Consider the following 18,066-nt stretch of genomic DNA (forward strand, 5'->3'; position numbering starts at 1 on the left):
TTTGAAATTAATCGTGGATTTTGAAAATTTTCAAAAAAATTTACCAATCAAGTAAGTCCCACTTTAGAATCTTGAAAACTTGGATACAAATAAAATTCCTCCTCCATATCTCACCTCCAAACACACTCTAAAAAATTTTCAAAATAGTTGAAGTTTGTGAAAAAAAAATATTATACAACAATTAAAAAACACCGATACTCTATTATATAAACTGATTATTTATTGGAAGAATAAATTTCTCAACTCAACTGAGTTAATTACATTCCACCGAGTTGATCCGGGCAGTAATTCATAATTTTAGCCATGCAATAACAATAGCAACACCTTTAATATTATTCTATATTTATACATATATATATATTTGCTCTGCCTAGTAATTATTTTGCTTGCTTTGGTCCTCAAGAATTGATGTTATTTGAGATCCCATCGCAATATAGTACTTTATAAATCGATTTCCATCGTAGAGCCGAGGTGCTTCAACTTTGGCGTCAGTCAATGCCTTGTCACAATTTGTAATTTCAGGAGCAAGTATTGATACATCATAATTTGCCGTCATGGGATCGTCAACTAATTCCGTAGATACTATTTTAAACGATTGGATTGCATATTTGTAAGCTTCCACGCAAGAATTAAGTGCTTTTAAAGTTTGGGTTGGATCCGGTTTCTTAATCATTTCATTATAAGCATCCAGTGTTGCCTTACCATTCGCTGCTCCTAGTTTCATGATAAGGGTTCCCAGTTGGGTCGAATCTTTCACCGCAACAGCTTCAGGGGTGGTAAGCACTTGCAGGCAGAAATTGCGATCAATTGAGTCGCCTTTGCAAACCCTTTTTACTAGTTTTGATGGAGTTACAGGAAGAGGGTTTTTCGCATTTGGAAGATGAATATTAACTTTTGGAAGAATTGCACTTGTCGGTGGAAAAGAAAGAAGAAAGAGAAATAAGAAAATTGCAGAAAACAAGCAGAAATGATTTGGTGGAGCCATTTTCTTGTTGATTATGTTTTAAAAAAAAGTATTTCTAATTATTTATAGAGATAAAATAAACCTATTTTTGCAATTGTCTTTTAATTGGGAGAACATCCATCATCATCATTTATAACAATAATGTTCTCTTATTACAATTCAGTTACCAAAACTAAATTAACCAATTTCTGTTGTAAAATCGATGTTCAGCAATATGATTGTCTTTTTTTTATATGGTTTGAAACTGAATCTATTATTTGGGCTACTACTTTGATGAAGATATGTGTATTACTTGTAAATTTTCTATTTTGAAAATTGCATGTAATGTTAATAAATGAGTAAATAAATTCTAATTTTAGTTCAATTCATTCATTTAAATCCTCTGGAATGATAGTTTTCTTTTTTCCATAAATTTCAAATTTCAATCATAATTTAATTAAGAGTTTGATGATAAGTTTAAAGGAATAAACTTCAAAATTATACATGAATTTTGATTTAATGTGCAATCGTATATATGAACTTAATTTGGTGTAATTATGCATGTGAAACTTTAATTTTGTTTTAATCATACACATTTAAAAAAATAAATACATTAATTTATTTTTATATTAGATAAATTTAATTATTCATGTATGCAATATATAAATATAAAATGATGTTATATCAATAATTGTGTTAATAATTTACAATAATTTGATTAAATCAAAATTTCATGTATAAAATTGCTTAAACCATAGGTCTTGTATAGTTTTGGGATATATCCCTTAAATGGATATTTAAAAAATACTTGAGTTTTTTTATGAAATTAATATTTTGTTATAAAATAAAGATTCTGTCAATTTGATTCTTATTCTATTTTTGAGCTAAATTTGGACTAAACTTTTTAAAAAGAGTCAAATTTAATTATCCATATTTAAAAAAGAATTAAATTTTTAATTTTTAATGGAAATACTAACTAAAACATTAAAATTTTAAACATGGTATCCCCATAGCAATCTATGCTTTTTTTCTTTCTTAATTTTTTAATTATTCATTGATGCAATATGGAAGACAAATAGTGACATGTCATGAAACACACTTAGACTAACATTCAAGTTGTCACACTATCGATAAAAAACTAATGTTTTAATCAACACTTTTATTAAAAAAGCTATTTGACTTTTTTTAAAATATTACTGGTCAAATTTAGTTCAAAAAGTTTATGATGAAAACAACTAAAAAAAACAAGGGTTAAATTGATAAAAGATAAAAACGTTGAGAGTTAAATTTATCATTTTACTAAATTAATATTAAAAAAAGTTAGTTAATGTATACGTTGACCCACTTAATTAGAGTTTAGAAAATAATGATTAATTAGTAAATGAAAAAAAAAAGTAAATAATAAAAGGAGCTTTAGCATTTTTTTTTTGTTCAACATGTTTTAGCATTTTTAATCCATAGTTCCATATACACAAGTTCAGTGATTTTCTTTTGTGAAGTGTATATATAGATATGTATGTAACAATTAAATTTTTAATGGCGCTAGAAATGGTAATTTTATTCGATGGTTGAGTCAGTAATTATTATTAAATAATATTTATAAGTTTATTATAGTGTTATATTACATTTTAATCTGATAAATTTGCTAATTTGATAGACAGTTAAAGTACAAGTGGTTTGACCCTAAAGTTAGTGGTTTTGAAAAATGAGGTATCAGGATCTCATTTCTGTAAACCGAGTTCGTAAATATTTTCATTAAATATTTTCAAAATTGTTATATAGGTGAATTGAATTCTGGTTCGAAAATTTTATTGAATTACTAGTTAATTAAGGTATAAGGACTAAATCGTAAAAATTATAAAAGTTTATTGGAATTAATTTTTATTAGTTAAAATGCTTAATTAATAAATGTTTGAGGAGCAAAGTGGTAATTAACCAATTTTTAAATAGTGGTGGACGGTTAAGTGAGTTTAATCGTGAATTTTATATTAAAATTATAAAATAAACATATTTTATTTATGAATAAAATAAGAAAAACAAAAAGATGAAAGGTAATTGTTTTTCATTTCACCTTCCTTCCACCGAAAGTTCATCCAAAGAAACCTAGGAAGCCAATGTTGAATTCTCAAGCCTTCGGTTTCTTGCATGGTTAGTATAATCAAGCCCTTTTTAGTAAATTTTATGTTTTTAAAATCGTTGTAGTTCGATTTAGTTAATCGGGTATTAAATCATAAAATTATTAAAATTTTAAAATATTACCATTGATAATTTTTGAGGTTTTTAATGTTAAATGGTCGAATTTGAACCTTAGAAATGCAATAGGACTAATTCATAAAGTGAAATTTGTTAATTTTAAGTATAGGGATTAAAATATGAATATGTTAAGTTTGATGTAAAATTTCTGTAATTATGGTTTCTAAAGGGTTACAAAATGATGGAATTGAAATCGGATTGAAAAACAGAGCTTAAATGTGAAAGATATGATAGTTTCGGTTTTAAGGACTAAATTGAAAAAAATGTGAAATTTTAGGGAAATTGTGAAAATTTAAATTAAGTTGATATATAAGTTGAATTTTTTTAAGGTAATTGGCACTAATAATTTGAAATGAATTACCGTGTAGATCAAGATTTGAACTAATCAGATGATAATCGAGAAAAAGGAGAAATTACAAATTAGTCCCTGTCACTTCTTCTATTGTTTTTTGTATCCAGTAATTTCATATGAGACTTGTTTTATTAATTCATAATATGTTTGTGTTACATTGTGTAATTTTCTAGTTATATTATTGTGATTATAACGTTTTTGCATTAAATGGACTCAATCACAAAATACGAATTAAATGATAAATTTGAATAGGTATATGCTATTGAATGAATGTGATCAGCTATGTAATTGAATAGTATGTATGTGATGATGTTATAAGGTTTAAAAATATATATCGATTGTTATTCGATATATGAAAAGTGTGTATACAGTTATAAGACTGAAATGATACAAAAACTATAACGGTGCCTGAATGAATTTAGTAAACGATTAGAATATGAATTGCATACCATTAAGGTTCAAAAGAGTAATTGGGCGTTGGTCAAGGGTTTATTTATCGATGGCTGATATCCATCATGTGTTGCGAATTCTTAACAACTTGAGTAAGCAGCATCGAATAAAGTTGCAAAGGCAAACTTGACCCAACTTGTGTGAACAGCCCAAATATCACAACTTGTGTGAGCAAATAAAATTATTCTTTATCGATGCTTGAGATCCAACATTTAATGTGGATTCTCGATAGCTTGAATGAGTAGTATCTAATAAAGCTTGTATAAGCAAATAAACTCTACAGTTTGTGAAATTAAAATAGTCTCGTGTATCCGACATTTATTTATTGTAGCTCTTCGGATAGAAACGGTGATTAAAATGGAAATGAAATGGTTGAAAGGTATGATTATGAATTGAATTGTTGTGTTTATAGTCCGAACATTATTTGAATAGTATATGATGTATAATGAAATAGTTTTATATGTATATGAATTGAGTTTCAAGGTTTTGTTGCAAATGGACTAACCCCTTAATGTACTTATTGACGTACATGTGAAAGTATCAAGATGTCAAATGATTTCCATGTTAGTCTCAGTATGTCCTAATTGTTTAAATTATTGATTGATCAAGGTAATGTAAGTAAAATCTTATCTATGAACTTACTAAGCATACTAAATGCTTATTCTATTTGGTTTTCTATTTTCTATAGTTGGCAATTTGCGGATCGAGAAGATCGGATCAATGCAGAGTTCACACTACCCAATCTTCGTTTCGGTAGATTTTTATTCGTTCTGAACTTGGTTATGTGGCATGCAAATAAGGCTTGTTTTGTACATATGTCTACTTTTTAATATTTTGAGTTTGAACTAGGAATAATGTGAATGCTTGAATGCTTGTCGACAAGTATATAAGTAAGGTTGTTGGGAAAGGGGCCTGATATATACATATTTGATGTATTGAATGTGTAATGGTTGAACCAATATGTTGAGAATGTTTGGATATGTGATGCTTGAGTATAGATGTTATCCTGAGTGGTAGTGATTTTGGAACCTTAAATGGTGTTAAAACTTTATTAGTAAATGAGTTGTGTACTAAATATGCACTTTGGCATCTTTCTCAAGTAAAGGTAGAAGCTTAAATGACATACGTTGGTTATGTGTAGATTGAATTTGAAATGTTAAATGTTAAGATGTTTGGTATGCCTTGTTTGAGTGTTTGGTGAATATATATATATAAGTTATTAAGCTTACCAAAATGTTCATTATATATGGAATAGCTTGTATGGTTTTGTGGTTGGTTAAAAGGATGAATCAACATGTGTTTAGATTGGTTTTATGCAGGTTTGAATGGTCAAATGTGCATCATTTGAGCCATTAGTTTGGTTTGGCATGAATTAAATACTTAATGACACATTCTTGCACCACACGGACTGACATACAACAATGTGTCACACACAAGCTGACCACACGCCCGTGTGAGTACTACAGACTTGGTAACCTTTGTTCCATATTGCTTTAGTTAGTTACACAGCTCAATTGCACGGCCATGTGACTTTTGGTAGAATTGGTGTTTTATCCACTCGGACACATTGAGTTACACGGTCTAAGCACACGGCTGTGTGACCCTTGTTTTACACAATTGCCATTCTTTTTGTAAAAGTTTCAAAATATTCCCCTTTTGATTTTGGATCAACTCTACAGATTTCGTAAGCTAAATTTTGACTTGTTTTTATTTATAAAGCGTGATTTGTGTGTATGTATGAGATTATTAAACGTTTAAATTGAAATTTTGATTTAAGATTTGCATGCAACTATTTCGTCGTTTGTTGTAGCATCTTATAACTCGGGTCCGACAATTAGAACGGTATGAGGTGTTACAATATATTTCATACTTAATATTTTATTTAAATTCTTTCAATATCGAGCGAGCCTTTAGAGCTAATCGAATAGTTCGGTGTTTAGACAATCTAACTGTCTCATTTTACTAAAGGGTAAACTATAACATTATTCACTAAATTATAGGTATATTTTTGTTTTGATCACCTAACTAAAAAAATTTACAATTTGATCACAGAATTATTTAAAAGTTTTCATCTAAGTCACTAAACTATTCAAAAAAAAATTATTTAAGTCATTAGACTATTTTTTTTAAAGTTCTACTAGCGAGCTCTATGTGACAATTTGACAATCGGTACAATGGATCAGTACCAATTGACAAGTAGAATAGCATACTTTGGATCCAAATCAGTCTGACAGTCAATGTTGAACATCGACAAAAAAAACTATTTAAAATTTAGTTTGCAGATTCGTGATTTTCAAAGTTGTTTCATGAAAAAATTAAACTATAGAAGAGAAGGAAAATTTTTTATCAGTACATGCAGTGCGAGCAAAAAAAGTCATATAGAATTGACTTTAACAATTTAATGAGTTAAATGAAAACTTTAAAAATATTTTAGTAACCAAATTATTACTTCTTTTAATAAAGGGATCAATAACAGAAACTTTTCCATATTTTAAAAACTAATGGTTTAGTTTACCTTTCACTAAATCAGGGGTGGGGTATTGGTTTGCGAGTGAGGGGAGACCCATTGCAGAGACATTGGGTCCATTTTTGTCAATCAAAATAACTGGGGATTATTCCAGCGCCCAATTCAATGGGTGTACATTTTTACAATTGCATGAATTAAAAGCAAGTTTAAAAGCAAGTAACCGGTGAAAAAAAATTGATTCGATGTTATCATCAGCAAAATGTGTTTATCGATGGGTAAAATCAGATGGGTAAAATCAGAAAGTCTACCATTCGGATGGATAGTAACATCAACTCCAATAAGATTAGAACAATGATAAGAATGTAGCAAAGAAATTAAAATTTATACTGAAATAGGTTTAGAATTAAACGCTATGGGTGATAGTGAGACAAGAATAAAACATAACTATTAAAAACTTCATATTAAAATAAGTTAAATTATATTTATTTTTATAATGTATAGTCATAAAAATAACTAATCAAAACCCATTAAGTAATTACAAAAGACTTGAAATAAAATCCAAATTGACATCAAATTCGAGTTCAATCCTAAAAGACTTGTGTTAGAAATAAAATCTAAATTGACATCAAATTTCGAGTTCAATCCTTGCATAGTAGGACATTCGGATATGAGTATGAGATGATATTCTAGAAACCCTTTGAATACATGATATTTAAAAAAAAAAAAAAAGGGAATATATCCATGTCCAACACACTTAAGTTCGAGTAAGGAGTAACATAGTTGTACAACACTACACTTGTACGCACTTTATAACTACTTGAAACAGATTTAAAATTGATTCAATATCCATAAAACTACATATTTCCGACTCATTCTGCTGAGTTTAGCTTTCTCTTGAGAACTAGTAACCTTACCTGTATCAATGCCCCGATAAACTTCAAGAACCTCCATGACGAGAGTATAGAACAGACCGATAGATGGTGGCAACATGGAGAAAACCGACGAGTGCTATAAGAAGATCATCCAAAAGGCCGACTACCCCCAAGATAGCTGTGATTTAACACCAAGCATTTACAATATCAAGCAACGTTTGTTACCAAATGAATTTCTCAAGATAATTCAACAAAATATGACATACCTTCAGGAATAATGTCTATGGGGCTGAATATGTAGATGGCACTTAAGAACATCTATGCACAAAGTAAATTGATAAAAGAGAATTATTTTCCATAAATGGCCGAGGCAATGAACTGAAACATAAGTAGAACAAATTGTTCATTTTCCTCTAAAAGATATAATTTAATGGCAACATAATGTTTATGTCATAACAAATTCAATTACAACCTTTTGATGCTTGAAAATCGCATTAGGCATAAATGAAGGCATTCAAGTGGTAGAGCTTGACCCAACTCGACCTTGTTTATTATACTGTGGTCAAGCTTAAGTCCAAATCTATGCTCATTTAGAAAATTAAGAATTAGTAAGAAGCTACCATATCGTTAAATCGTCTCCAAGTACAGGTATTTGATATAGGAGTACCAGAACACCCTGACTCCCTTCTCATTCAATATTTTAAATTTGCGGAGTTGGCTAAAAAGAATATAGAAATAGGACACAGAGACATGTAGAAACTAAACATTTACAAATGCTCCATGGCCATGCTTACAAGCATTAAGCCACAGATTCTGCAATAAATCTAAGACATCTGGTAATTCAAGGAGAAAAAAAAAACTAAAAACAAAAGGCTCCATAGAAATCAATAAAAAATATCATCATATGAAAGCACAAAAAAACAGAGAGAGAAAAAAAGAAGAGTAATTCTCCAATGAATGCAGATGTGATAAGGTAAATCAACTTAACTGCAAGATATATACGAGCTCTGATAACAAGAGGAAGAGTTCTTTGAGGATCTGTTATTTCTCGTAACAATCTGCGAAGCAGAAAAGGAAGGTCTTGCAGTCTCTGCACACAATAAACCCGGAATCAGATATCAGATTAGAGTAGCTCTGCAGAAAAGTCAAAAACATTGGATGTCTTAACAACTGTCTACGAATTTTGCACTGATAGGTCAGTCCTAGGACAAATGAGTATGATGCATATAAATTATAAGCGCAATAGAATGTTAACACCAAGAAAGTTCGAGTGGCTAGGTTATGTACAGATTACTGGAAACAAACTTAAAGTTTAAACATGCAGATCTGATAAGTGAAACAAATAAGTTACAACAGAAGATTTCAAGACATTCCTTGCATAGGCCAGAAAGAACCATTCACCCAGTCCTCATTTTATGTTTATTTATGTTAGGGACTAACAGTTTGATCATCCTCGCAAGTTTACTTTAATTTTGAAAGTTAAGATTATTACTGTATACCACAGCGTTATCAATTATGAGCAATGTAGTCGCATCTAGTTCTTACTTCAAGTCAAAACAATAGTGACACTTCAAAAAAAAAGAAAGAAAGAAATCCTTATTATCCAGAAATTTGATACCTTCTATTCCTTGATCAAGAGCATATTTGAATGAAATCAAATTAAAATAAATAGTCAAAGATTTCTTAATCAATGTATACACTTAACCTAGGACTGTATTTACAGAAAGAGATGAGTAAACAGTTCTACACACTTGTAAGGACCTTGAGCAAGAAAGAAAGAAGATGGAAAAAGAAAAAGAGTGAATAACATTCTGTTAAGTAAATACACAAATTGGAATAAGGCTATGTCACAGAATAAAGCTTGTTAAGTTGCAAAGCAATTCAATAGAAGCAAACATGCACATACCTGAATGAGACCATTGGATTGTCCACCAAAGTAACGGTTGTATTTTTCAACCTTTTCCAGAACCTCCGCAACTGCTGGATTATGACGCTCCCTTAATGAGGCCTCACCAGGAACTAACAAAGTAATCTGACGCCGACACAGAGGGCATTTACAAGTTTGAAATGGGGATCCATGTTGCCAAACAAGCATAATACAGTTACCTAAATAATAAAAGGGAAACAGGTATAACTATTTCATCACAAAACAATGATTGCAAGATACAATCACGAAGTCCAAATTAAGCAATCCTACAGTCCTAACAACATAGCTTAATTAATGTCATAACTACAGAAAATAAAGGCTTAAAAGCAATGTTACTCCAACTCTTCATTCTTTTCGAAATACCCTTGTACAATGCATATCCAGACATGGGTATGGGGATATGATCTTCCAAAGATCCTCCGAACACAAGGAAAAACTTAGAAATATTGAACATACACTTGTACTCAACACACTCGATTCTTAGTAACATAGCTTAAAAGTTTGTAACTCAAATAAAAGGAAGGTTTATTATGTATTGGAATTGATTTCATTGCGGATGGAGATTGAAAGAGTAGTTGGAAAGCAAAGGTTTATCATATATTGAAGCCATTTTAGGATCTGAGTCAGGGCAGCTGAATCCATCCCTAATTTTGGAATACCATCATCATGTGCCACCCTTCAATTAGCCTACCTCACTAATTTGAAGAATTTTGACTATTTTCATCTCATTTCAATTGTCCGTTTTGCCAACTAATTCAAGCAAATACCGAAGAAACTCTCTAATCCTACGAACACTAATTTTAATTTGATTTTCTTAACTCTTGTTTAGCTTTTATCTGTCTCCTAAAAGCATCAAATAAATGGCCATCAACAATTTAAAAAAAAAAAAAACATACACCTGGTGTAGATAAAATAAAATTCAATTTGAACGTGTGAAAAAAAGGAAGGTGAAAAGAAAGGCACCGCAGAACCAATGAGAACAATTGGCTTGGCAAGGAACGTTAAAGTATCCATGGCAAATAGAGCAGCAGTCATTGGGCGGAGGCCCCTCCATTGTCTTTGCCTCTCTCAATTCTGAATTCTAAATTCTAAATTCTGATTCCTTAACATCATCAAATACCGGAACCGGGTTTGGTATAAAAACAAACAATGGAGTCTCCGTTAAAATCTGGGCCGTAGCCGTACCATTCACTGAGCCCAATCAATTTCTTAATCACCAAGTATTCGCTTACTTAATTTATTTCTCTCGGCCCAATTTGATAAAAATGCTGATTTTTAAAAATGTTTAGGGTTTTGAGCTGATTTTTAATATATTTAGGAAAATAGGTCGATTATGTAGAGAGAGATAGAAAACACGCTGACTTTTTGATGCATGTACGTTTTTGTCCAAAGCGAGTTCACCACCAACTGTAGCAGCATGTCCGCTAAAATTTGTCCCTTTTTAATGCATTTACCCCGCCAAACCCAAACATTTTGATAAAAATGTTGGTTTAAAAACAAAACAAGGTTTTGGACCAATTTTTGGGATATTTAGGAAAATAGGTCGATTTTAGAGACCTAAGACTCAGAGATAAAAACACTAACATTTAACCATCTAATCAAATGAGATAATGTGTCAAAAAATTAGAAAGCATGCCCTGTAGGATGCGTTTTTACTAACGATTAGTGCAAATGTATCTTCTCTCTCCAAAATCGACCTATTTCCCTAACTATCTCAGAAATCGGTCCAAAACTTTATTTATTTATTTTTAAATCAAAATTTTTATCAAATTCGACCCATTTCTCTCTATATTAAGAACAATTGCATTACCTATTGGCTACAATTTTTTTAAAATTAATACCTGCTATAAAATAAAAAGAGATAGAGAAGATAAAGAACAAAGAAAATATGAAAGCAACAGAGAATAAACTTTATTATTTAAAGTATATAAAAACTTTTATCTTTATCATGATGGACATCCACTTTATAAGATATTAATAATAATATCATTAATTAAATTAATTAAGTTGTGTTACACCCAAGAAATAAATACTAGTAGAGATTTCGTTGCAACCTAAACCAATATCTAGCAGACAATAATCAACCAACTTTTAGTGTCTTTTTGGGGAAAAAATTGTAATAACCATGATTATCACGTGAATATGCTTATAAAATGTGTTTTAGATTTATATTTAATTGCATTTATCTAAAGGTGTTTATGGCGCGAATTTTGATTATCTTTTTCAACTCAACACCTATTTTATTGTTTTGGAAATAATAAAAATATAAAATTAAATTTATATTAATTTTAAATAATAAAACAAGTCATTTAAACAAGCCGAGCCTAATAACTTTTTTTTTTGATTCATAAACATTTTTACTTTTATCTAGAAAACTAAATTTATTAAATCTTTTAAATAAAAATTGTTTAGAGATGAAATTCGATATTGATGTTAATTGAAAATTTAAAGGAGTTTTAACCATTTTTAATTCTTACAAATGAAAAGAATGTAAGAAACAATTAAATCAAAAGTTTAATAGATCAAAATTTCATTTTTTTAATGGGTTGAATTAATTAATTTGATAATTAAATATACCGAATTCCCCATAAATCCAACCCAAAACTTTTATATTCATTTTGGTTCAATTTTAGTGGTCAGATTTCAAAACTCACAAAATCACTCTTGTTTTAGGCTTATTTATTCGGGGCAATGCTATTGAACTTGTTTTACAAATTTTAAAATTTGGACTTTTGAGACTTACTTTAAACTTTATGCAATAAAAAAAAAGCAAAAAAAGAGAGTAGTTTTTGGATTAAAAATAATAATATTGAAAAAGTTTGCTTTTATTTAAATATTCAATTTCAAATTTAACGGAGACTCTGATATTGTTGTGGTTTATTTTTTACTTCCTCCCAGTTGGAGACGTTTCTTCATTATTTAAAATACATGATTCTCTTGATATGGCATGTTAGGGAGGTAACTATATGCCATGTATATAATTCAGGACGACACGTACTCGTTTTAAGTTTGACACATATCATATGTATTTCTAATAAGATTTGCACCCAAATATCATTATATGTGCTCGTGTATTCCGCCTCACAAGGTGGTGAGCTGTGTTCGCATGTCTTCCTCGCGAAGGGCTGATATTTCACTTTGCGATACACATTGATGTTCCCTCACAAGATCATGAAGGTGCCAATTAGAGGTCGAAATCTGGGTCATAAGGGTGTGTTGCATGTTTTCATCGTAAGAGATTGATATTTCACCTCGCGATACACATTGATGTCCACTCTGCGGTCTAGTTGTGAGATATTCTATAACAGATATGATTATTATCCAACATTCAAGACTAATATTTTCATTAACTAATAAAACAATTTCAAAAGCAAAATCCAAAAATAAATATATCCAAATTTATGCTTCTTTGTAATAAGTGATACTCCAAAAACAAGCACACGACAGAAGTAGTCACAGTTTTACATCATACGAACTTCGCAAGAGTTGTCATTTCCTTATTTTATTTAACTTTCAATATAGAATATAATATGATATAACATATTATATTATGGAAAACACCATTTTCCATATTTGTTTTCTCCAACTCCTCTACCTGCAAGCAATGATCATTCTCATTAGTTCCATACAAAAAATTCAGAGTCAAAATAAAATGCAAACCCCGGAATATGTGCTTGTTTATATTATATAAAATTTAACACATTCGTATATATATAATTTTATTTTTGACAAATTAGTACGTATAAAAAAACGAAAAAAAAAAAGTACCCAAGATGGAGAATCTTCTTGTCAGAGAGATGGGAGTAAGCAGATGGATGCTCAATGACATTGGGGCTAAAGAAATTGCGAGAAGCTAAAGCTTGAATAGCATTAAGCTCAGGTCCAGTCACCATGTTTGCCTGCTGAAGCCTCTCAATTTCTGCAATCTAAACGTTTTAATATAAAATAAATATCCAATAAGTGTAATTATTTCTTTTTCTTATCCAAACAAACCCTTAATATAAGTTATTAAAAATTTGAAAATCGTCGAGTAATTATCATAGGCGAAGCATTAAATCAAAACCAAAATCTATCCTTACATGAAAAAGCATGATCGAAAATAATTCAAACCCCAAACTATGTATCTAGTCCTTAGCAATAGTAAATGAATGCATGTGTCTTTTGAGGTAATTATGAAGGAAGATACAACGTTGTGTGTTTTAATATATTTACCTTGGTTCGGAGACAAACACTTTCATTTTCCAATTCGATTTCCTGTGAGATATAATATATAGATGTAGCATATTAAATTAAGTTATAATAATGTCGTAAAATTGGTAGAAAATTGGAAAAATATGTTAGAACAAATCACCCTTTTCTGCAAAAACTCTATTTCAGCTAGTAGCATTTCGTGCTGTTGCACCAAACAGAAACAAATTAAAACATATAGGAGAAAAATGAAATATAAATGAATAAAGAAAAAAAAATAATGAAGGTAAAATAAAGTTACCTTCTTGGACCTGATCCTAGTAATTCCTCTTTCAAGCCTGTTTTCTACCTGCTTTAACTCTTTCACAGTTAAGGAACTCAAGGAATCTCCCATTAGGTGCCTTCAAACAAATTAAAAAAAATCCAAGTTTTTTTATTTTAAATTTAAATTGAAATGTTAATTTGTGAAAGTAAAGTACCTGTTAGAATTCTGTAACATTTGAATCTGCTGTCTCAACTTGGCTGATTCTTGTTGATAATACTACATAGTACATACCCAGTTAATGAATCACTATAAAAATACACGTATATGTATCATTCTTTTCATGCAAATGCTAACGTATGATAGTATATATGATATACATGTATAAGAAATTTATATATACCTGAGCATTGATTTCAGTAACAGTGTTTGTGTTAGAAGTATCTGAGCAAGCCTTCTTGTACCTGTCTATTGTTGATCTTATGCTGCATCAAATAAAAAACAAAATTGTTAAAAAAGGGATACATATATATATTTCGACTTTTGTTTTTGGGTCAATTTCCAGAAGTAAATTTCATGTACATATGAATCAAACACTTCCAAGCCAATATGGACATATACTTTTAGCTTAGGGCAAAAAATCACATACACTCTTAATAACATGGTATATATTCACACAATTTACATTACTTTTAAAATTGGAATTCGCCTTTTTTAAATTTAAATCTCAAATACTACATTGATTGAATTGCAATTGAGCAGACACTAAGAAATAGTATCTAGTTCTCATAATCCATGGAGGGCTCAATGTGGAAGGTTGGGTAGTCTCTAAAAACACACCTAACCAATGCCAACCATGCCTTAATGTGTTGCAATTGCACTTGAACTTGCACATGCATCACATGTATATTATATATATAGCATGTCATACCCTAATTACTCTTTCCTTGGAGAGGCTTTAGATTTTACCTTTTCTATATATTATATATATTGACCTCACGCATGTATAGTTCAAAGACCCTATACGTATACAACTTCATCGGAGACTGTCAATTGCTTGGGTTAGACGACCAAAAAACTGGACTATATATTATTATATTAAAAATTCAACCTGAAGTTAATTGATGATATATGAAATGCCAAACCTTAATATAACATCATAAACAATCCAATATACTAAGCAAAAATTGGAATATGATAACTCCATTTGACACTGACAATTCCAATCTATTTATGAAAACCACTTAATCTCACACGTGGACAACTTTGCTTCGGGTTGGATAAGAAGGATATGTTAAACACCACTTGGCATTGACAATCCCAATCTACTATGAAAACCAATGATCCTTTTAGTTTAATGTTCCATCTTTCAATCCACCATTGACGTCCTAGCAAGCTAGCTAGTCGTATGAAAACCCCCATCAATTGCAAGCGTTGGATCATGAAGGGTTAAGAATCACACTTAAAATTTATATTCATGCATGAATTCTCTAAGATAGATATTCACACTTAAGATTATGGTCGTATTTTCATCATAAAAATAAATTAATCCTAATATTGTAAGCCTTTGTTTTCGAAATATTTTAACCTAAAATATATGTCATCTTTAAACTCCAATAAATAAGTATATAATATTGTGAAGCAACAAGAATGAAATATCACAAAGATAGCAACATGTTAGAATGGATCGTAATGCTTTTTCTTTTTCTTTTTTCATTCAACATAAACAAGTAAACAAAAACATTCCCAGACCAATGATTTTAAAAAAATGGCATGCATGAAGAGTAAAAGATATCTGGGAATCTTAAAAGAAATAGTACAATGAAAGGCTCTTTTTATGTTTTAATAAATCAATTTTATAGTATTTGAAATTGAAAAGGTGAGCATAATATATTCTTGAAATCAGAACAATAATTTATTTTCACTTCAAAAAACAGTTTAGAATCTTCAGAAGAAGAAGAAAAGATATTAAATAAATGATTTGATGAAGAAGATTACGTTGACCAATGTCCAAAATGAATGGAAATGTAATGGTTTTATAACTGTAGACAAACTGAAGTAGTACTCATAATCTTTAACCCATATTAGGAAAATAGCTTCTGACAACCCCTCAAATACCCAAAATTCTCACCCACTTTAACTTAACATTTGCCTGACTTTCTTCTTTCAGCTCTCGAAACAAAGCTTTTGTTTCATATGAAAAGTTGTTTCAAATCATGTGATTGACATTACACACACACATATATGAATGGCGTGAAAGAAAAACCCAGAAATTCAACCCGAATAATGAAAACAATAAGAAATATATAGCATGAAGAGATGTAAATATATATATATTACTTGTTGTTGGAGTACTCATACAGACGGCCTCGACTGGAGAAGACAATGAGAGCAACTTCAGCATCACAGAGGACTGACAGTTCGTAAGCTTTCTTCAGCAGGCCATTCCTGCGTTTGCAAAAGGTAACCTGACGATTTGTTGTGTTTTCGATCCTCTTTATCTCTATTTTTCCTCTTCCCATTCTCTTTGATCACTTGTACCTGCAAACACTACCCGATCTGCCTGTTTAGAATAATATTTACCTTTTGGGAAATAGATGATAAGTATGAATCAGTGAAAATCTGAGAAAAAAAATGGTGTTTAGATGAAGGAAATTGAGAGTATAAGAAGTAGATCCATTTGTTTTGAGACGTAAATAGAAATAATAAAGACTGAAAAAAAAAGAAAAGAAAAGACTTTTGGGTATGGAGGAAAAGTTAGCCATTCCTATTCCCATACCCTAGCTTCAATTCCAAGAAACTTACAAATCTAAAGGCCTAGTAAAAATGAAAAGAAAGACTTTTGGGTTTTTAATTTATTTCATGGATGTACTATTACTTTTATTGTTGCATATTATTACTCCACAAAAAAAAAAAAGAGCTCAAGTTGAAGGGATTTTTGGAAAGATCTGAAACACAAGTAGGGATGAATATTCATGAAATATGAAGAGAACCCATCATGTATTTTTGTATGATTATGGTGAAGAAAAAAGGCAAGAAGGGAAAGATAGAACATAACAGATCTTCATCATGCAAAGAAGTAGAAGGTTCTGACAACACAGATCTAAGAAGATGAGAAAAAAAGAAAGAAAGCATGCATTTAGGTAAAGAAATAAGAGTTAAAAAAAGTAAGTATATACATATTTAACAAGATCTAACTGAGAGCAATTGTTTTTGTTTTTCTTCATTAAAAGAAGATGATGAAAAGAAAAGAAACGAAAACCCTCAAACCTGAGGTATTTTGGTAAGAGTTCCGGCCAATTCAGCTTTCGGAAAATCACGAATCCCAAAGAAAGCAAAGTGTTTTGAGAGTATATATTTAATAACTTTCCTCCGAGGAGGGTAGGCCTAAGCTTATAGGTGATATTATAGGGAGGGAGCTTAGAGAGATGGGGTGGGAGACTCACTCAAGTTTTCAGAGTTGGAAAAGACCTTGGAATTGTAATTTGCCGAAAGGGTTAGAGAAGAGGGTGTAGAATTAGCAAAATGAAAAGAGCTTTGCAGGTGCAAATTTCCACCATTTTTAGCAATGAGGTTTCCATATTTTGTAATCCTTATTTAAAGTCCCTGAACTCACTAACGTGCCCTTCTCGAATCTTTTCTACTGTCTCCATTTAATGGGCGGTGTTTAGACTCAGACTCAACGTTCACACTCTCTATCTTTGCCTTCCATTTCTATGGAGTTAGGGTTTTGGTGCCATACACGTTGTCCTGCACTACGTACACTGTGTAATAATACCCCCACTAAGATTAGTCTAACCCCATATCAAGATAATATTCTACAATTTCAGTACTACTACATTAGGGGAACTATTGATTTTAGCTTGGTATTAATCTATCAAAGTTTATCAATATTTTTTTAAATATTTCTAAATATATTTTAAGGTTTTGTTTAATTTGATGCCAAATGATGTGTTTTGATGAACTTTAATGGCCTCAATATTTTTAAAAAATTTCATACATATAGTTTATTTCCAATTTTATTAATAATATATAATATACATATGTAAATATATTTCAATTACATATATTTATATGAAAATATTATAAAATTTTAAAGTTATATATATTTAGTGTCCAAATTTTTTAAATATCAAATAAGTAAATATAAATATTTTCAGATATAATGATTATTAATTATAGATGATTATAGATAAATAACCTAATTTAATAATAATATTTTATTATATATGTAATTATGATAAAAATACTAAAAAAATCAAGATAAAAACAATTAGAAATTTGTTTAGAAAATAAAAATCTTAGACCAATTGATAACGAACACTAAGTATTTGTACAATTAATATTGTCTA

General features: G+C 30.0%; 2 protein-coding genes across 6 annotated transcripts; both read right to left on the bottom strand.

Moving 5' to 3' along the window:
* Positions 1-7,131: 7,131 nt before the first annotated feature.
* On the bottom strand, positions 7,132-10,386 carry LOC107959523 (E3 ubiquitin-protein ligase RNF170). The gene is made up of 5 exons (XM_016895598.2): positions 10,228-10,386; positions 9,244-9,443; positions 8,326-8,427; positions 7,604-7,655; positions 7,132-7,515 (listed from the first exon to the last, which is right to left on the bottom strand). The coding sequence occupies exons 1-5, from the start codon at positions 10,316-10,318 to the stop codon at positions 7,403-7,405; spliced, it is 558 nt and encodes a 185-aa protein (XP_016751087.1). The 5' UTR covers positions 10,319-10,386; the 3' UTR covers positions 7,132-7,402.
* Positions 10,387-12,626: 2,240 nt separating this feature from the next.
* LOC107959522 (agamous-like MADS-box protein AGL11) lies at positions 12,627-17,171 on the bottom strand. Of its 5 annotated transcripts, none has more exons than XM_016895596.2 (9): positions 16,985-17,171; positions 16,055-16,255; positions 14,118-14,199; positions 13,932-13,993; positions 13,754-13,853; positions 13,616-13,657; positions 13,477-13,518; positions 13,033-13,190; positions 12,655-12,859 (listed from the first exon to the last, which is right to left on the bottom strand). In XM_016895596.2, the coding sequence occupies exons 2-9, from the start codon at positions 16,234-16,236 to the stop codon at positions 12,856-12,858; spliced, it is 672 nt and encodes a 223-aa protein (XP_016751085.2). In that variant the 5' UTR covers positions 16,237-16,255; positions 16,985-17,171; the 3' UTR covers positions 12,655-12,855. The 5 variants fall into 5 exon arrangements, with proteins under 5 accessions (NP_001314624.1, XP_016751085.2, XP_016751086.2 ...); XM_016895597.2 differs by having other exon boundaries at positions 16,055-16,264; positions 16,985-17,154; XM_041111835.1 differs by having other exon boundaries at positions 16,055-16,264; positions 16,894-17,154.
* Positions 17,172-18,066: the final 895 nt, after the last annotated feature.

Source organism: Gossypium hirsutum, chromosome A05 (assembly GCF_007990345.1).
Source record: "Gossypium hirsutum isolate 1008001.06 chromosome A05, Gossypium_hirsutum_v2.1, whole genome shotgun sequence".
Classification (NCBI taxonomy): Eukaryota; Viridiplantae; Streptophyta; class Magnoliopsida; order Malvales; family Malvaceae; genus Gossypium; species Gossypium hirsutum.